Source organism: Mauremys mutica, chromosome 12 (assembly GCF_020497125.1).
Source record: "Mauremys mutica isolate MM-2020 ecotype Southern chromosome 12, ASM2049712v1, whole genome shotgun sequence".
Taxonomy (NCBI): domain Eukaryota; kingdom Metazoa; phylum Chordata; order Testudines; family Geoemydidae; genus Mauremys; species Mauremys mutica.
The window spans coordinates 15,568,216-15,588,763 of NC_059083.1; the positions used below are offsets into that span (position 1 = coordinate 15,568,216).

The 20,548-nt window shown below is 50.0% G+C and overlaps 1 protein-coding gene across 2 annotated transcripts; it reads left to right on the forward strand.

The window, feature by feature from the left end:
• The first annotated feature begins 13 nt into the window (after window positions 1-13).
• On the forward strand, window positions 14-13,234 carry LOC123345729 (tripartite motif-containing protein 10-like). 2 transcript variants are annotated; one of them, XM_044982765.1, is made up of 9 exons: window positions 14-239; window positions 2,306-2,743; window positions 5,993-6,088; window positions 6,942-7,172; window positions 7,483-7,505; window positions 8,459-8,574; window positions 10,685-10,744; window positions 11,251-11,310; window positions 12,090-13,234. In XM_044982765.1, exons 2-9 carry the CDS (start codon window positions 2,354-2,356, stop codon window positions 12,605-12,607), a joined length of 1,494 nt encoding a protein of 497 aa, XP_044838700.1. In that variant the 5' UTR covers window positions 14-239; window positions 2,306-2,353; the 3' UTR covers window positions 12,608-13,234. The 2 variants fall into 2 exon arrangements, with proteins under 2 accessions (XP_044838700.1, XP_044838699.1); XM_044982764.1 differs by having other exon boundaries at window positions 2,302-2,743; window positions 12,090-13,233.
• Window positions 13,235-20,548: the final 7,314 nt, after the last annotated feature.

The following is a 20,548-nucleotide window of genomic DNA, read 5'->3' on the forward strand; positions in this document are numbered from 1 at the left end:
GCAGCATGTGATGCCTGAACGTTTCCTTCCCTTGCGCCGGAGTGTCTGGTGTCCCTCGCTGCAGGAGCGGGAGCGCTGGATTGAAACTCGCAGCTGAAACGGCGCATAGTTTAGAATAAAGTTCAGTCTATGTTATCAAACAGGAATCGCCTTGATTCATCGTCTCTCTAAGGCGGGGGAGCTGGGAACACCCCCCCAGGATCCTAGGGCAGCTGAAATGTTTCTGGCAGACACTTGAGGTAGGAGGAGAAATATTGTGTTTGTTTTCTATTCTTTTGATCTGTGTTTCAGTTTGTGAGTCTTTTGTGTGTATGTGTGTTTGAGAAATAGAGGGAGAACAGCATGACCTAGTGGCTGGAGCACAGGGCCAAGGAGCGGGGGTCTCTTCCTGAGTACTTCTCTGGGGGATACCCAGCCATCACTTGGAGAACCAGCACTAACTCCTCCAGAGTGCAGGGATGCAAGGAGAGGAATTCGCTCTGGAGCAGGGAGTTAGCTCCCTAGCCCCCTTGCACTGTGGAAGGGGTCTCCTCTAACACCAAGTAGTGCAGAAGGGCAGCCATTACTGTAGTCCAGCGCGGCCTGTGTCCTAGATTTTGGAGTCCCATACCCTGGCCCCACAAGTGAATTTCATCTCCCACACTCCCTGCATTCTTGCTGTATTGAGCCTATTTACAGTGGAAGCTCAGAGGTCTGAACACCAGCTTTATAAACTGACTGGTCAACCACACACCTCATTTGGAACCGGAAGTACGCAGTCAAAGGCAGCAGCAGAGACAAAAATAAAAAAAGGGCAACTACAGGGCAGTGCTTTGTTAAAACTAAGCTACTAAAAAAATAAAGGGAAAGTTTAAAAAAGAAAAAAAGATTTGACAGGGTAAAAAAAACGGCCTCTGTGCCTGTTTCATTTAAATTACAATGATTAAAAGCAGCATTTTTCCTCTGTGGAGTAAAGTTTCAAAGTTGTATTTATTATACTTGGGGTTTATGATCACTGGCCCATCTTTGTATCACTCTCGCTAGAGAGCGGATTAACGTGCATGCCCCTCTTTGGGAGATTGTGGGGATCCAATATTTACTTTGGGCCATTATTATTCTGGCGGTGTTGGTCCTGGCGCCATCATTAGAACTGAGTTCCGAAATGTATTAAAGAAAGTGAAAGTTCAACATACAGGGCCTTTCAGTGAGAAACTTCACATACCTTTTTAATGTCCTTTTATTTCGACTTAGGGTTACCAGATAGCAGCTGTGGAAAAACGGGGCACCGGGTGGGGGGTAATAGGCACAAGAAAGTCACAAGAAAGTCACAAAAAACGGGACTGTCCCTTTAAAAATGGGACGATGGTCCCCCTATTTCAAGTGTATGTTTAGGTGGTATTTGAAACTGTGCTCTTGTGGAAATTCTGATGTGATAGTCCTTTTTGTTCCCTGTGGTCGGCCTGTTTTGCGTTTGCGTGTGTGTGTGTGAAACACTGTGTATAAATACAAAAGCTGAGAAAAGAGGCGTAATTTCAGTAGGTCTGGTGCATCGAGCTGTATGCAAACAAACAAGCATATGAAAAACGTTTCCGTAAAACGAGGCAATCATGGAAACAGAGGAGAAGGCAGTAGTGCCCAGATGGAGAATGTGCTGAGGTCCATGAGCAGAAAGCGCTAGTGTTACACAGACTATTAATACAGCTGTGGAAGAGCTTGGATACACTTATTCCAGCAGGTCTGTTGCTCAGATTTATCAAAATCCCTCTTGCAACTTTAATGATCAGTGTACATAATTTTTAAAATATTACTCAAGGACAATTTAATTGTGATTAATTAAACATTTGCATAGAGCTTTTTAAAAAATATTAAACGATAACTACATTTATTGGGTATTATCCTGCTTTCATGGATGATGGGCGAACCCCCCTTCAGGGAGGCTAGCCCACCCCACTGCATGCCGGAGCCCCAAGCGCCCCCCTCCCCTGGCTGGAGGAGCTCCGGCCCACCTGTTTCAGCTGCCCCCCTCCCCCCACTCTGAGTGTTGAGCCGGTCCCCTCCCAGTGCTATCCCAGGCCACCCCTGGCCATGGCTGGGCCTGAGCTCAGGGCCACTAGCTGGAGCTGAGCCCCTGCCAGCTTCAGGTAGAGGGGGTGCAAGGGCAGGGCCTCGGGGCACAACATGGACGGGACCACAGCCTGGGTCGGGGAGGCTTAGCCTGCTCTGGCCTATGATACCCGCTGCCCACACCTGCTTTCCTCACCTTCTCCCAGCCATTCCCCTTCCCTTGCGTGGTTCGCACTGAGCTTCTCCTGCCCTCCACAGGCAGAATCCAAAGGAAGAGAGATCAGAGGAAGACTGGAGACCCCCAACAGCCATGGCCTCCTCCCTTTCATGCTTGGACATGCGAGAGGAAGCCACCTGCCCCATCTGCCTGGAGTACCTGACCAACCCGGTGAGCGTGGACTGCGGGCACAACTTCTGCCGAGGCTGCGTCACCCAGTACTGTGCAGAATGGGCGGGACACGGATCCCTGACATGTCCCATCTGCAGATCCCAAATTCTGAAAGGGAACCTCCGGCCCAACTGGCAGCTGGGAAACCTCGTGGAAAAAATGAAACACATGGCTGTGTGCGCGAGGCACCAAAAGACCCTGGATCTGTTCTGTGAAGAGGACGGGGAAGCCGTGTGCGTGGTTTGTGAGAGATCCCCCCAGCACAGCTCTCACACGGTGCTGCTCATAGAGGATGCTGCCCAGAAGTACAAGGTAGGAAACCACCTGGATCCTGGTAAATTCAGTCCTTTCCTTTCCAGACTAATAGGAATTTCCTCCTGGGGAAGTGAAATGCTCTGAGCCTCTCAGGGCCATGCATTCGCCCAGGTTTCAGATTTCCTGTCCCAGCAGCCAACTCTACCCCTAGCATTGCATTGCCAAGAGCCCTGGTCACAGGTCGCCCTCTCTTTTGTCAGCACCACCTGGTTAATTATGCTGAGGCGTCCCTGGGCCTTTTGATGAGGCCTTCTTGTTTTCTTCGGAGGCTTTAACCATAGGCGCTGACTTTTTTATTTTTCCCTGGGGGAGTTCCACCCCCTGCTCCATCCCGAGGCTTTGCACCTACTCTGCCACTTCTTCCAAGGCCCCATCCTTGCTCCGCCCCTTCCACTGAGGCCCCACCCTTGCCCCGCCTCTTCCCACCCCATCTGTCTCCTCCTTGAGACCCCTGCCCGCCCACCGCTGGCTGCTCTCTGTCCTCCCTCAAGCCTCTCCCTGAGCTGTCAAACAGCCGTGGCTGGTGAGTGCTGAGTACCCACAACTTCTTTTCCATGGGTGCTGTAGCCCCGGAGCACCCCGGGGCGTCGGTGCCTATGGCTTTAGACATTAGTGTACATGCTGCTGCCAGAGCAAGAAGGGGGGTGGAGGGTTGAACCTCCCAGAGCCCACACTTAGGCAAACAGGAAATCATAGTGCAGGCTGCACTCTGCTATGCTCGCTGTTTAATATTGGGCTTTTCCAAGTGTTCTAAAATCCACAGGCTTCCTTGGAAACTGGTCTGTTGCATGGCAACCTGGGGCAGGGTTATTGGCCCAGTCTTGGGGTTGTTTGAGCACGGGTGTCCCGTGGCTGCAGAGAAGCTGAATCCTTTGCAGAATCCGCTCCCGCTGGTGAACTAAGGGAACGAGCAGCGAGTGAAGTTGAAATCACAGGAGGAGGAGGAGGTCCCTGTATGTGAGAGTGCTGCCGTCCGACTGGAGAAGGGGAAGCTACAAGCTGTTGTTGTTACCGATTTTTGTATGGTAGCATTTGTTATGACTGTTTGCATCCCAGTAGCCCTCACAGACCCCAGACAAGATCTGATCTCGATTGTGTTGGGCCCCACACAAAACACAGTGAGGGACAATCCCTGCCCTGAGCGGGTCACAGCCTAAATAGACAAAAGGTAGGTGGGGAAACTGAGGCAGGATGTGACTTGTGCAATGTCACCAGTAGCTCAGTGGCAGAGCTGGGAATAAAAGCCAGGTCTCCCCAGACCCAGTCTATAGCTCTAACCACTAGACCACGCTGTCACCCCAGCAGTGATAAAGTATGGTCATTAGGAGGGAGAGTCGCCTTGATAAAGGCCCCAGACCCAGCAGGGAGATGAAATTTCTCACTGGGATTCTGAACTCCTGTGCTGCTCCATGAAGGATTAAACTCAGGTGCTGCCAGCCTGCACTAGAGGAGATCACTGGGCTAAACGCTGTGTGGGACCCTGAGCACCTTCAGTCCACACAAAAAAGGGCTCCAGACAGCTCAGGTCCATGCCAAGTACCACTGGGATTACACTGGATTGTAGCAAAACTAACCCCTGGCCAGAGTGGTTCCATTAGGTCTTGTGCTGCTCTCCCCCAGTTTTGAATTTACAAACCTCCCAGAATCCACTGCTTCTGGGCACTTTGCCGTTGGCTGTGGGTAGCTACCTGGAGGCCACCACCACTGAAAGGGTTTTGGACGACACTAGGGCAAACTCCAATGGCGCTTAATAAAAGTCAGCGGATGTAATGGGGTTTGCCCTGGTGCTCTGACCAGTTCTGTCCAATCCCCAGGCACCCACTTTACAAAGTGCCGGGGGGAGGGGGTGCTCGACCCCCAGCTCTGCCCCACACCCTGCCCCCACTCCAGCCCTTCAAGGCCTCACCCCACCTCTTCCCACCCCCACACTGCCTCTTCCCGCCCCCAAGCATGCCTTGTCCTTGCTCCTCCCACCTCCGTTCCTAGCCTCCTGAGTGCTTTGAAACAGCTTATTGCAGCGGAGATGCTGATCCATGGGGCCTGCCAGCAGGCAGGAAGCACTGGGGCGGAGCGGGGAGCTGATAGCAGGGCTGCTAGTGGGTGCTAAGCACCCACCATTTTTCCCCCCATGGGTGCTCCTATTGTTAGCCAAAAGGGCCCGTTTCTCCCCGGAGCTTACCTAATTACACCTAGGAGGCACAGAAGACCAGGAAGACGAGTACCATTAGCTTTATTGATCGATCAGCTGAGCGGGTGTCCTCGTCTCGACTAGTGCCCGAGAGAGACACACCTTACATGGCCAGATGGGCCTACCTTTATACCCCGAAACAAACAACTTTGTTGATGTCTTATTTACGTTATTTGGCTAACCTTATGGACCCTGTAAATGTATCTATAGGGAATATTGGAGTACATAGAATACATATATCAATCAAAAAGGAACAAGATATGCATAACTGTCACGGATACATCCATCATGATAAGGGTGCAGCTGTGCGGATACATTTATCATTGTAAGGAAGACCTAAGATATCTCCTTTGACCTACTATACTAACATACTAACTACTTTTGGCTTCACGCATGAGAAGGTGACCCATTAGGCTAACTACTTTTGGCCATAAGCATGAGAAGACAGCTGCACATATGTTACGCCAAGCGTGGGTCTGACTGATAAGCATGAACTAGTACAAACCAAGCATAAACTGATAATAGCTGACGCAGGCTTTTTCTCTCCACTTGCACTTTAAGGCCTTGATTTTACTTATGCTAAGGGCCTAGCTTTGCTCACAGGCTTGTATTTGGCTTATTTTTCTAACACTATGTCCCCAGGGGTTTAGGGCTGAAATTCAATTGAGAATTTGGTTTCTTGGAGAACCCCAGCCCCTATTTCAAGCCCGGGTGGCTTCTGGGATTTGTGTCCCTTTGTTAATTAAACTTGCTCAAAAATAGGTTCATTGATTCACCATCATGTGTCTCCCAGTTTCCTGCTGGTTTAACTCAGTGCAGGAAGAGGACAAATAATTCCAAAGAGGCTGAATAGGAGACCTCCCAGTCACCGTTAATGAGGTTTCCTTTCCTTGGTGTCCTGATGTTATAAACCTATTCGGACCGACAGTCAACTACAGAATCTTGGGGTCTGGATGGAAACCACCCACTCCCCTCATTCATATTTTGTGTGTGTGTGTGTGTGTCTTTACACAGAAACACAGACACAATAAAAACACTCAAATAATCTGTTTCTTCAGAAGAAAATCCTGGCCCATTTGAAGACTCTGAGGGAAGAGAGAGAAAAGCTGCAGGGATTGAAAGTGACTGGAGAGGGGAAAAGCCAGGAGTATCTGGTAGGTGCCTGTTATGAACCGGCAGGGAGTTGGTGCTGGAACACGGGAGACCAGAGGGCCATGGCCCACCGCTTTTAAATGGGGGAGTGGCGGGAAGAGGTGGTGTGGGGTTGGGGCCTCTGGGGAAGGGGCAGTGCAAGGACAGGGCCTTGTGGGGGGGGAAAAGGGGCAGGACGGGGGGAAAGGGGTGGGGCCTCAGGGGGGCGGTGCCACAGTACAGGCGCCAGTGGGGTCCCCCCCACTTTTAAGAAGCTTCTTTCGCTCCTGGGTGGGAGGCTCGTTTGTAGGCAAGTTCTGCTGTGGCCTCGGGGGACGTGGCCTTGTTGTGTGTGGTTCTCCATGATCGCGAATTTCTGTGTTAGATAATCATCTCCCTGGGGCAGGAACACGTCGTTCTCTGCAGAATCCAAGCTTCCATTCCAATTAACGAGTTAATTTCCAGCTCACATGCCTTTCCCACAAATCCTCCCGAGCTGAACTGACACGGACACCATGCAGTGCCGGCTGCCCAAGCCTGCCGCCGTGTCTTGCCTTGTTCAAATGTTTGATTCTTTTTTCTCCCCTGGCCTCTCCAGCAGTGTAGTGCTGACTAGTCCTGCCGCCTGCTGCTCTGGATTCCGAGAGGCCACTGATCATGCAATAGCCTGACCATGTCAGACATAGACATAGAGATATTGGGGCCAGAGGGGCAGGTGTGAGAGACTCCTCTTCCTAGTAAGCACACGGTAGAGTCCAGTGTCAGAAATCTTCGAGCTTACAGATATAGTCTCTCTCCTGCACACTCAGCTGTCCATGAAAGGACCCCAGGCTCCCTCCGTGTCCCTGACAAGCCCTTTTCCTTATTTTTATTCAGAAACAAACACAAACCGAGAGGCAGAAGATTGTGTCTGAATTTCTGCAACTGCGGCAGTTCCTGGAGGAACAAGAGCGACTCCTGCTGGCCCAGCTGGAGAACCTGGACAAGGAGATTTTGAGGATCCAGAAGGAAAATGTCACCAAACTCTCTGAGGAGATTTCCCATCTCAGTGAGCTGATCCATGAGCTGGAGGGGAAGTGTCAGAAGCCAGCGAGTGAATTCCTGCAGGTGAGTTAAAAACATCCCTGATCCATGTGCAGGGACAGGAGAGCTCCTGAATCATGTCCACTAGAATCCAGCAGTCAGAGATCACAATGTAACTGTTTGTGTGCATTGCTGGAAAGGGAATTATTATTCTTTGAGTTACAGACACACAAATATTAGAGATGGCAAAGCCCCATAAACTCAGCGAATCCAGGGCTCTGCGGCCAGGAGACGGCCGCTTTTCCCAGATTTGCAAAATCCCTGCCCTGGGATCCCCAGCATGCGTCAGGTGGGACTGAGATTCTCTCTCTCTCTCTCTCTTTTTCCCTTCTAGGATGTCAGAAGCACCTTAAGCAGGTACGTGGCTCTCCCTCACTTCCCCCTTGTGTTGCACACTGCTGGGAAAGGGTGCGGGGACCATGTTAGCACCACTTCTCCCTGGGGCTCTGCAGCAGAATGCATGGGGAAGGTCACACTTTGAATACAAAATTCTCTGCTGAACTTAATCCTGAGGTTCTCACCCTTTTACACCAGACTCTGCTATTATCTGTTCAGTAGGAAAGATTATCGTAAAACATTTCCCAAAGACGTCCCATCCTTGGGGAGACTGGCTGCCTCAGGATTCCGGAGATGGAATATGGGCCTTTCACCTGTAGGGTACTGAGTTCAATTCAAACCAGGGGTCAGCAGTCATTAAGAGGCTTTAGCGCCAGAGGGGTGTATGGAAATTTGTGGGGAATGTACTGGCTTGAAGGGAGTAGGGGGCTCAATCTAGTTCCTTAACCCCCCCCCCCCCCCCACACACACACCCATTAAATATCTGGGAAATAGTATGTGGATGCCAAGGAGTTAATTGGCCATGGAGATTCATCTTCGTGGATGGGCAGGGATGGTGTCTCTAGCCTCTGCCAGAAGCTGGGAATGGGCGATGGGATGGCTCACTCGATGATGCCCTGTTCTCTTCATTCCCTTTGCGCCACCCAGCATTGGCCACTGTTGGAAGACAGGAGACTGGGCTAGATGGACATTTAGTCTGACCCAGTACGGCCGTTCTGACGTTCCGCCCCCCCCGCCCTTTTATTTGTTTGTTTTGTTTATTTGCCAGAGCTGGTCTCTCCAGACCAAAGTCAAAGAATATAATAATGTGATATTTAGGGGAGAAGACTGCATTGCCATGACCTGTGTTGCACCTGCTCTGAGGCTGGGAGAAGTAGAGGAATTCGCAATCTTACAGCAGCAGCTTTCACTAGCAAGAAATTTATGACAAGTCGCTCAATGAAAGATAATCACGCGAAATTGTTCCCCTCCAGGTGCGGGAAGGGGAAGTTCCAGCAGCCGGTGGAAATTTCCCCTGAATTGGAAAAGAGACTCAGTGTTCTGTCCCATAAAAACGTTGCTTTACTGGAGACTCTGAGGCAGTTCAAAGGTATCGAGAGGGGATCTAGGAGGGGAATCAGGAGGAGTCTCTGACTGTGGGAGGAGATGGGCTCTGGCCAGTTGGTTCCTAATGAGATCCTGTGTCTATTTAATGAACAGTGGAAAGTAGACAAAGTGAGCAGATGTAGCAGGGGCCCAGGCATCAGGATTCTGACTGATCCACTCTGTGAGCTTCAGTAGATCATTTTAAAGTAAAAATAGAGGCCAAAAAAAAAAATGGTGGGCACCTCTGTTTATCTTGCCCCACTTCAGAACTGCAGGGCTCGCTTCCCTGAGCTGCTCGGCATCCACACTTGCTGCTTGAGTCAGTGGGAGCAGCAAGTGCACAAAACCACTCAGGACTGGGCCCTAGTGGCCACGTTTTCCCACTCAAAATGATTCAAACTCAGACCTGGTTCCACTTTTTGAAGCTGGGGCCTGGCCCAGCGCTCTGGCCCCATGTGGCAGCTCAAGTGGGGCAAAGAGGCTGGAGGGAAGGTGTAAAACCCCCTCACCCTGGGGACTCCACCCAGTAAGGGAACCTTTTTGTGCATCCTCTACAGCAGTGGCTCTCAACCAGGGGTACATGTACTCTTGGGGGTACACCCAGGTCTTCCAGAGGGTACGTCAACTCGTCTAGATATTTGCCTGGCTTTACAATAGGCTGCATAAAAAGCACTAGCGAAGTCAGTGCAAACTAAAATTTCAGACAGACTATGACTTGTTTAGACTGCTCTATAGCCTATACACTGACATGCAAGCACAATATTTATATTTCCAGTGATTTATTTTATAAATTATATGGTAGAAATGAGACAGTCAGCAATTTTTCAGTAGTAGCGTGACACTTTTTTGTATTTTTATGTCTGATTTTTGTTAAGCAAGTTGGTTTTTAAGTGAGGTGACACCTGGGGGTCAGCCAGACAAATCAGCCTCCTGAAAGGGGGCCAGTCGTCTGAAAAGGTTGAGAGCTTTATTGTGACTGCAGGTTCTCAGTCCTGGGGTTCGTAAGAGCAGGCTGGAGGGGGCGGATCAGGGTTAGAGGGTGTGGCCAAAGTGTCTCTTACACTATGCCCCCTGGCCAGACACATAGGGGGCACTGACCCAGGGGTGGCGTGCTTGCTGGAGCTCAAGACTTCCCTAGCTGGCGCCTACAGCTGCACCAGCCCCTCAGTAGAGGCGTCACGCGCTGCCTCGTCTCTATCCCTTTGCTGGAGCCGGGGTGAATCTGGCTCAGTGAGCCAACTCTGTCCCTGCCTCAGGTGCCCCATCCCCCAAACAATTTCCTTTTTATTCGTCTTTGGAGCCTGAGGGTCCCCGTTGTGCTGAGAGCTTTGTAGAGATGCTGAGTAAATAAACCCACATTACAGTTGAAAGGCCTTCGTCTGCTAAAGCTCGCTGGTCCAGTGACGTCAAAGAGAACAAAGCACCTACAGTTGAATTCATGCTGAAGTCTTGCCGTGCTCCGGGGCTAGGTTCTGACAAAATGCAAAAAGGAGAATGAGAAATCAACTGGGGTTTGGAGTATGGGGTGGGGGGATGGGGGACAGTAAATCTCTCTTCCTCTGTCCTAGGCCCAATAAATCAGTGGCTCTCAACCTTTCCCGACAACTGTACCCTCTTCAGGAGGCTGATTTGTCTGGCCTACCCTCAAGTTTCACCTCACTTCAAAACGACTTGCTTACAAAACCAGATATAAAAAAAAGTCTCAGTCACTAGTGCTGAAAACGTGCTTCCTTTCTCATTTTGTCTGTATGAAATTTTAGTTTGTACTGACTTTGCTAGGCAGGGCATTTTACGTAGCCTGTTGTAAAACGAGGCAAATACCTAGCTGAGTTGATATACCTGCTGGTATGCATACCCCTGGTTGAGAACCACTGCCGTATGGCATAGGTAATTTGTCCTAGAATGGTTATTAGGCTGAATGGAGGTTGAGTCCATTGTTCTGAGATGCCAGAATGCAAGAAGAAATAGGTTTCAGATTAGCTTTTGTTAAAGATCTGTGTGTGTCTCCGTCCCACTGTCTCTCTCATATAATCAAAACCACAGTTATGTCAGTTAAGTGCGGAGGTGTCATTAGAAACAACAGTATGAAGTCTCTTTTGTCCTTCACCCTCCAGACACTCTGCCATCGGAGCTGGAGAGAAAAGGATGGAAATGCCTAGGATCACAGAGAGAGGGTGAGTTTTCAGAAAGATTATTTTCGTGAATATGATTGTGAGATATTCATGAATGTGTCACCACTGTTACAGACCTAACCAGCATTAAGAATGGAACACACACCCCTAAAAATATATATTTAAAAAACAAAAAAACCCAGGAGAGCCCAAGCTGAAGTCACACAATCTGGACATAAATCTTAATGCTGAGTCCATGCACATGCCTGTGAACAGAAGCACTGAACAGGAACCAAATACCCTTAACTCTTTCCCGTGGGGTTTCCATAGACATTCAAATGATTTTTTTAAAATATGAAAGTCAGAGGAATGTGTGGAGAGCCCAGGATGCAGCTGGGAAGGAGGTACAGAGGCAACTTCTGCAGCCACCACTCCCGTTCACCCATGTGAGGGAACTGCCAGGGGATCTGTGCTCAGTCTCGGCTGCCCAAGCCAGAGAGGCAGTTGCCTGAGGCCGAATTATAAATCGGGCAGCATAGACTAACTTCTTTCCCTCTTTTCCCCTCCAGACACTCTGCCATCTGAACTGGAGCAGGGAGGGGGAAAATATTTTGGTTCACACGCCAACGGTAAGTGCTGGTGGAGATTTTCCTTCCATTTTTCAGAGAAATCCCATGGAAGCAACTCTCCCACATACCAGTAACCAGACACATGCTCCCAGCCCAGCACCCAACATCCTTAACTCTGACCCTTGTCATTTGGATGGTCATTGACATGCGCTTCTCATATTTAAATGCAGAGGAATGAGTAGCGAGATCTGTCCTCTCATGGCTGCCACATCCTTCCCCGGTCTCCTCCATGGTTCTTCTCCAACATCCTCTTTCCAGTGGCCAGGGCTGGGCTCTCCCATTGGAGCAGTTGGCTGCTTAATGGATGGGGGAGGATGCTCTCCTTCTGACGATGCCCCCTTCTCTCTGGACAGACAATAGAGTTACCTCAGCCTATGCCACCTCCTGCATCCTACTCACTGGTTCTGTATGGCCTCTTCATCTCTGTTCCCTGCCCAGGGAGTGTAGGACACATTTAGGGGAGGGCACTTCCCTTTGGGGTTCAAAGCTGTTGCCTGATGGCTCTCCCTACGTCCTTGCTACCAGCTTCTCCTGCCTTCCTTGCTGCGTCTCTGCAGTGGGAATGGAGTGGCCCCGGCAGGGGAAAAAAACCAAATGAGAAGCTATAGAAGTTGTTCCCATTACATTGACTGAGGAGCTGCAGTGACATTTCTGCTCAGTCTCAGGATCCAGGAGTGTCCCAGCCAGAACAGGGCTGCTCCGAGGAGTGTAAGAAATGGTCCCAGCCTCCCCCAGGGCTGAGCTCTGCCCCTCATGCTCTGATTCTCTCTCCCCCCTAGTGCACATGACTCTGGATCCAGACACAGCTCATCCCCAACTCATCCTGTCTGAGGATGGGAAAACCGTGAGATATGGACGCCTATGGAACAAACTGCCCAACACGACCAAGAGATTTGATTACGAGCGCTGCGTGCTGGGCAGCGAGGGATTCACCGCGGGGAGACATTGCTGGGAGGTGGAGGCAGGGGAGCGAGGGGGCTGGGCTGTGGGGGTGGCCAGAGAGTCTCTGGGGAGGAAGGGAGAGATCAGCTTTAACCCTGAGGGGGGGATCTGGGCAGTGGAATACTGGGAGGGTCAGTACTGGGCTCTCACTGGCCCTCTGACTCCTCTGCCCCTGAGCTGGGTCCCCAGGAAAATCTGGATTTGTTTGGACTATGAACAGGGGCAGGTGGCATTTTTTAATGCCGATAACGAATCCTTGATCTTCACTTTCCCACCAGCCTCTTTTGCTGGGGAGAGAATCCGCCCTTTGTTTGTGGTTTGGGAAACCGAGTCCCAGCTCAGACTGTGTCCCTGAGACCTGGAGAAGGGGAATTAAAAAAAAAAAAAAATTCAAACAAGAAATTCAGAGAGGACAGGTCCCTCAATGGCAAATTAGCCAAGATGGGCAGGGACACAACCCCATGCTCCAGGTGTCCCTAAACCACTGCCTACTAGCAGCTGCGACTGAACAAGGGGATGGATCACTCAAAATGGTCCTGTTCATTCCCTCTTAAGCATCTGCAGCATCAGCCACTGCCAGAAGACAGGATATGGGCTAGATGGACCATTGGTCTGACCCAGTCTGGCGTTTTTTATGCTCCGATCCGACTGGGAGCAATCAAATGAGCTTCTCTAGCCTTAAACATCCCACTCTCTGTGACCCTGGAGGACTCCCATATCTCCTAGCCCCCAGGCTCCTTTTCTCTGTGACCCTGGCAGCAATAGTCTGTGCTTTCAAAAGTATAGAGGGGTGTGAGCTGCATAGACAAGCCCATCCCATTGCAGCCAGAGTCAGCCACCCTGTCTGTCCCTTGCTCTGTGGAGACCAGCGGTTCTCAACCTATTTACTGTTATGAGCCACATATGCAGCTCTCTAGATCTTAGGTGGGCTGCATCCACGCAATTTTTATATATATATATATATATATATATATATATATACACACACACACACACACACACACACCCTACACCTCTACCCCGATATAATGTGACCCGATATAACACAAATTTGGATATAATGCAGTAAAGCAGTTCTGGGGGGGTGGAGCTGCGCGCTCTGGCAGATCAAATCAAGTTCAGTATAACATGATTTCACCTATAACGCAGTAAGATTTTTTGGCTCCCGAGGACAGCGTCATATCGGGGTAGAGGTTGTATGTGCCTGGCCCTGAGGATGTCACATGGGCCTCAGCTGTGTGCTGATGGGGCTGCAGGTTGAGAACCTCCGCTTTGAGCTGAGGTAGGGAGACCAAGAGATGGGGAGGGTGATATAGGGACTGGGGACAGTGACTTTGAGGCCCTGGGGAGGAGAAGCAGTTATGGGGAGGAGTTGCAGTGGGGGCACCTGGAGAAGGTGAGCTGGCTGCGGGGATGGGAGAGGCGGGGAGAGAAGAAATGAGGAGAAAAGGAATTAAAGTAAAAGAAGACAATAGGGAGAATTGAGAGGAAAAGGGGAGGTTGTTACAGGCTCCACTCACCACGAGGGGTGCCGCTGCCTGATAGCTCCACTTTGGTGCTGGGATGGCCTCTGGCAGTCTCCTCGTCTCTGCAACTCCAGCTGCCCCTTCTCCCTGACTTGCCCCTCCAGCCAGGTCACTATGCGGGTCTCCCCCTTCCTGGGTACCAAAGTCTTCCAGCGCAAATTGTCCCAGGCGGTCTGCCCTCCATTGCCTGGTTTGTGCCAGTGGCTGGTAGGGGAACCCGGGCCCACCCTGTCACACGCCTTGCTACTTTTCCTCTTAGCCTTTCCTGCCTATTTGGTTCTCCTCCCTCTCTAGGGGTTTGCCAGCCCAAACGCCCTCCTCCCAGGGAGTAACTGTAGGGTCCTTGCTTCTATAGCCCCAACACCTCTCTTCTCCCACCCAGGGAGCGACTGCAGCCTGCTTCCCTGCAGCCACTTTCTGCTCTCAACTCCTTGTCTTTATGCAGAACCCTCCTCTTCCCGTGCAGCTGAGCATCAACTTAATTGCTGCCCCAGGGCTCCTCCTTCGGGGTAGCCTGGGTGGTTCATTGGCCCACCTGGCCACTTTAACCCCTTCAAGTCTTGGATGGGGGTAGACAGCCCATCCCAAGGGAAAATCAAAATGAAAATGAGCTAATGCAAAATGATCCAGACAGGGGAAAAGTCCTGAGGGGAAAAGAGAAACTCAGGAAAAGATTGAGGACTCCAAGGGGGAATGATCCGTAATAGGGGAGAGAGAAGTAAACAGGGATGGGAAACCAGCACAGGAGAGAATGGGGGGTCAAAATGGGTCAAGCAAAGGAAAGAAAGAGGGACTTAGAGTGGCTGAAAGTGGGACTGTAGCTTTCTGATTCCATAGACGGCTCTTAGCAAACTCTCGGTTCCCAGCAAAACGTGCTTCTCTCTGGCAGGTACTAATAAGCAAAAGGCTGGATGCAGCCAGGGAAGGAAGCACTGGCATGTGCCATCCCTGGTGGCAGCCCCGCGAACCTGCCTGTGCCCGGGGACCTGCCACCTGCACAGGAGGTAATGGGCTGGGGGATCCCCACTCAATTGGGGAGCCCCTACTGGAGTCCCCACAGTGTGGGGTACATTCAGGGTGCAACCCCCTCGCCACATTTCTGCCCTGCCCACAGACCTCCCCTCCCAGCAGAGATGACCCGTGCCTGCTGATATTGGGAGGCACAACCCCAGAACAGCTTGAGTCACATGCCCCTCCAGGTAGCCCCCACCCTCACAAAGCAGCAATCCCTCTCTGCAGCTTCCAGCTGTTTATCCTGCCTCTGCCCTGCCCTGTTCCATGCTCAGCTGCCTGCAAGGAGGAGGCCCAGCCACACCATGTGACTGAACAATCAGGGGGACATGTGACCCCCACATGCCCCCTCCCACACATCACCTCTGCCTCCAAAGCTCAATGCAGAAGTCCTCAGCTGTGCCGCCTCAGAACCATCCCATTGGTTCCTGCCAAGACCTATCTTCTAATAAAGCTGTTAATACACAGCATACCTGTTGCCAGTTTCCAAATGCCATTTACCATTAAAGTTAATGGGTTGGGACTGGTTCCCTGCCAAATGTTGCTATTAACCAGAAACGGTTAATATCAGTGATTGCTCTCAAGTGGCACCCACTGTATTGGTTAATAGACATTGTTATTTTAGTGCCTTTAAATAAAACAAGTCTTAAAATTCATGGACATTTCCCCATCCGTTCTGGTATTAAAAGGTGCCTCTCAGCTCTTTTTAATCCCAACATTTATTTGTTGTAAATAACACTTTTTTTTGTAATTAAAAACTTCATTTGTTTTCACTTTAATTCTCTGTATTAGAGTTTATTGACAACTGGGCCATGATCGTTCATTTCCTGATTAGCGTGTCAGATGATAAAGTCTCATCATGCAGTGATGGTAACACGCTACTGTCATAAACAGATAGTTAAGGGTTACGGTCTCTTTTACCTGTAAAGGGTTAACAAGCTCAGTAACCTGATGAACACCTGACCAGAGGACCAATCAAGGGACAAGATAATTTCAAATCTCTGTGGAGGGAAGTCTTTGTCTGTGTGCTTTGTTGGGTCTTTGTTCTCTTTTTGGATCTAAGAGAGGCCAGACATATCTCCAAGTTCTCCTGAAGTATTTCCTACTATCCAGTATAGTGAGTATTAGAAAGGCGGATTAGTCTTATAATTAATTTCTGCATTTGCAATTGTGTGTTGCTGGAGAAATATCTTTATTTCTGTTTGCTGTTACTTTGATTATTCTGAGAAAGGAGTGGGGGGAAAGCCTCTCCAGGTTTATAAGCTAGACCCTGTATATTTTTCATCCTGGTGTTATAGCGATAGTGTACTTTCTTTCAATAAAATCCTTTTCTTTTTTAGAACCTGATTGATTTTCTTTCCTTGTTTGGATTTTCAGGGGAAGGGGAGGGGGGAAAAGTGAATCCCTCTTTGTTTGATTCAAGGAGTTTGAATCAAGGTATCTCTCCCAAGGACTAGGGTGGGGGAATGGATTATTTCCCTTTGTGTTAAGATCCAAGGAAGTTGGGATCTGTGTGCCCCAGGGAAAGTTTGGGGGAACAGGGAGTGTGCTAGACACTGGAATTTCTAGCTGGTGGCAGTGTACCAGATCTAAACTAGGATTTAAGTTTAGAGGAGCCCATGCAGGTCCCCATCTTGTGGACGCTAAAGTTCAAAGTGGGGAATAAACCTATGACAGCTACCATCCTCCACAAATACTGGAAAAAGAGAAGCTCCTAAAGCTAAACAATTTTAAATCAGCAGCTTTACACCCAAGAGTTTTAAAAGAGCTGGCTGAGGCGCTCACTGAACTGTTAATGTTGATTTTCAATAAGTCTTGGAGCAGTGAGGAGGTTCCAGAAGACTAGATGACAGCTAACGTTGTGCCAGTTTTTAAAAAGGGTAAATGACCTGGGTAATTACAGGCCTGTTTGAGCTCCTGTCAGTTCTGATTGGCTGCTATTGTTGCCATTCTAGTCTATAAGCCAATGAAGGGCAGTGCTCTGCATGTCAGCCATTCCCCTGCACACCCAGCCTGTCCTGTAGCTGTCCTGGTGCCCAGGCTGCTGGCTGTGGCTGGTCACAGCCCCCCAGGGGTTATTGTAGGGTTGGTGCTGGGATACACAGACGGTGTTGCCAGGGGTGCTGAACAGGGAGGGCAGGGGGTCAGGGTCCCATCATTTTTAGAAGAAGGAGGACTATGACCTGCTTTTTACCAGCCGTAAGGTTGAGCAATGGGGAGTGGCAGAGAGCGAGCAGAGAACGGGGCCCCCGGGGGAAGAGACGGCGAGGGGGCAGGACCTCAGGGCAAGGGGTGGTGTGAGGGCAGGGTCTTGAGGGAAGAGGTGGCACCAAATTGGGACCTCGGAGGGGAATGGGTTGTGTGGGGGTGGGTACTCAGGGGGAGGGGGAGGGGCATGGTTTGGGTCCCAGTGCCCTACCCCCCCACACACACACTTTTAGGGACCTTTCATTGCCCCTGGGTGTTGCCTTTGGGAAAGGACCTGGGTTTCCCCCTCCTCTCAGTTTCAGAGCCTGCTACTGTGTCTCACACACGGTCCCCTCCTCCTCTTGCTGCCTGTAAACGGAGTCACTTGGCTATTTTACCACCTTCCTGTTTTGGCTGAAGCTTCCCTGGGGAAAGGTTGCTCTGCTCGGAGAGCAGGGACGTTGGCAGCCGCTCCCCCCTCAGAACTGGGAGATACAGGCCCAGCAGACACTGCCCCCAGTGGACAGTCAATGGACGTTTAAGCCATTTCACTCAGGTGGAACATGCAGCGGCCTCTTGACCTCATTTTACAGGGTTCTTTGCAGCCACAGCCCCTTCTGGAAAGTGTCACAGGCTTAGTTTGTTTAGAATTACTCCCACCTGCTGCAGAAAGTGGGTGTTGCCCTACCTGGAGCTGACCTTGTTGCTGGCCCAGAATGACCCTATTAAGTTTATAACCTGTGAAGGCTCTAGTGCAAATTGTAACCCTGCCTGTCCAAGGAGCGACCCTAAATTCACAGGCAAAGATTGAATTCTTCTGGAGTTAACAATGTAAATCTAACCTAACGAAGAGCCCTGCGTAAGTTCAAAAGCTCATCTCTCTCCCCAACAGAAGGTGGCCCAATAAAAGATATTACCTCCCCCAGCTTGTCTCTCTAATGTAAATATCGGTTATTTCCAGGCAATTATGCAGGAGAATGCTGCCATTTTCTAAAACAGAATGAGTCCTGCATGGGTAAGGAGAAAAAAAAAACAACAAACCACAGACAATACAAAGTCTGGAAATTAGCCTGCGAGCCTCAGAAACCACACGCTTGGCTGATTGCCCCGGTTTGGTGAAGAATGATAAATAGAGAATCTTGGATCAATTTTTAAGAGTATTTTTCTAGCTTCTTTCTTTGCAAAGAGTGCCCGGAAAATGAAAGCTGTGGCCTCTCACAGTACAGCTTGATAAGAGAGCATTAACCAGGAAGAAATATTGTCCAGCAAAGGCAGACTGATCACTTTTAAAGTTCCACAGAGCCAATTTACGGAGGGTGGTGGCTGTGACTGCACAACAGTGGGCAAAAAATCTTGATAACCAGTCAGAGTGGGGAAGAAATCTGGGTATGGCTGATCTGGTCTGGGTCTTCTCACAGGGGGTGGGATCTGATGCATCTCGTTCCCTTCAATTGAGTCATATCTGGTCTCCTCTCAGTGCCAGCCAGAGCTTGACCTGGACGACCGTAGGCTGCTCGAATCTCTACTGGTCACGATAAAGTTCTACCAGCATTCACCAGATCTCTGTGCAGACTGGCTGCCTTATTCTAACCCCCTGGTCTCCGCTGCTTCCCTCAGCTAACACTTGGTATCTTCCATGGCTTGGCCTTTTCCGGTACTAAGGTGGCTCATGAGAGTCTAGGGGGTGACCATCTAGATGCAAACGAGGAAGTTGAACTGTGGAGGGAGAAGAACACTGACTGGAGACAGTTGCCTGGATGCAGCTAGTCATATGGGCTGCTCTTGGAGCAGGATGCAGCCTTTGACCCAGTTGCCATGCTGTAACATATACTAGATACATTGCTGAAAATTAGCTTCCTCTGTCGCTGGAGGCTGTTGGCTGAAAGTTTTCTTTAAGGGAAGGATCTCACTGCTGCATTTCATCCTGGCTCATGTACAGCTTGTGATTTGTAGTCATCACTCAACCACATTTATCCTTCTGCTGCTGCTCCCCATACCTTGGGCCCATCTTCTGGGCTCTGGCTCTTGATTCTCCAAAAAGCCCCCCATGGACACAGCCCTGCACCCACATGGAGCCTCTGGCAGGCTTGGGGGTCTCAAACCCTTTATTAAAGGTTGCTTTCCACACGGTGATCAGTGCTGTCAACTCCCACTGACTATGTATTTCCCCACCCAAAGCTTAAAAATAGTTTAAGCGTTTTTAAACACTGTGGTAACTTAAGTATTTTTATCAATAGAGCTGCTTTCAGTAAAGCTACTGGGGAAAAAATGCTACTGAGACAAAATTTTTATTAAATATACCCTCATCCTTACCCGTGCTTGCAGCAATTTAACCAAATCTGTGTTTTATACTTAGTTAAAGCAGGGCAAAAAACCGTGTCGGCCTTAATAAGTGTCTAAACTAATCTAGCTAAACTGGCTGACCTCCCTTGTGTGAACACTCTTATTTTGGATTAAGAGTGCCCTAATGGTATTTTGTTTTAGTCAGCAAGGGTGAGATTCACAAAGGTTCTTAAGTACTGAAACCCCGATATAGGCAACTAAGTCTCAGTTTTAGGCTCCCATGTAATCCACAGCATTCCAGCTGAACCCTTTATGCACCTACACTCAGTTGGTGCCTAAATTGTTACCACTGGGCTCCCATTCTGCTGCCTCAATCTAGGTGTCCAGCCACATCTCTCCCGCCTAAGAACCAGTGCGATCCCCAGACTGGAGGAAGACAGGTATTCACTTGCCTAGCTTGCATGCAAAGCCTGACCCACTAGCTGTGCTCAGAGGTCACCTCCAGATCAGGTCCCATTCAAAATCTGGCTGGATGGGGAGGAGAAAATTGAGGTGCCCGCCTTAAAACATCCAGCTAAATGCTTTAACCACTGAGCTAAAAGGTGACATCAATTTTCCCCTCTCCTCGAGGGGGAAGCAAGGGTATGAACTGTAGTCTCAGGACAGTTCTCTAACCCCTAGGCTAGGGGAGTATTCTGATGTGGCTCCTCTCTCTCTCTCTCTCCATGGTGGATAAATGCTTAAATAGACAGTGGTCCAGAGCAAGAGCAAATTACTCCACAACCTGGTGATTAGGGCTTCCCTCCCTGGAGGTAGGAAACCAGCATCCTGTCCCCCTGCTCCATGGACTTGAGTGATTTATAAACAGCAGAATAGCTTCAACAGGAGAGAGTCCTGCATCAGGCAATCCCCTAGCTCAGCGGTTAGAACATGCAGCTGAGAGCCCTTGGTACTCATGCGGGAGAAGGGGGACTTGAATCGGGGTCGCCTCCATCCCAAGTGAGCGCACTAGCGCCTGGGATAAAAGTTATACTGTGGGCACCTCCTTTTCCATGTGGAGCGAGGCAGGCACCTAGCTCAAGCTCACAAGAAACAATTTAGGTGCCTGTAGCACAGCGCACACTCACCCCTGTGGCGCCTCCTGTTGGTCGTCCTCAGGAATTAGCTCTTTGACCCAGGAGCGCCCTCTGTAGGCCAGTGAGCCCCTTGCCGTTGGCCTCTGTGTCCCTCCCAGGACCCTGGTGCCCTTATCCCAGGGTTCTGCCTCCTGCAGTACCTCACAGTCTTAC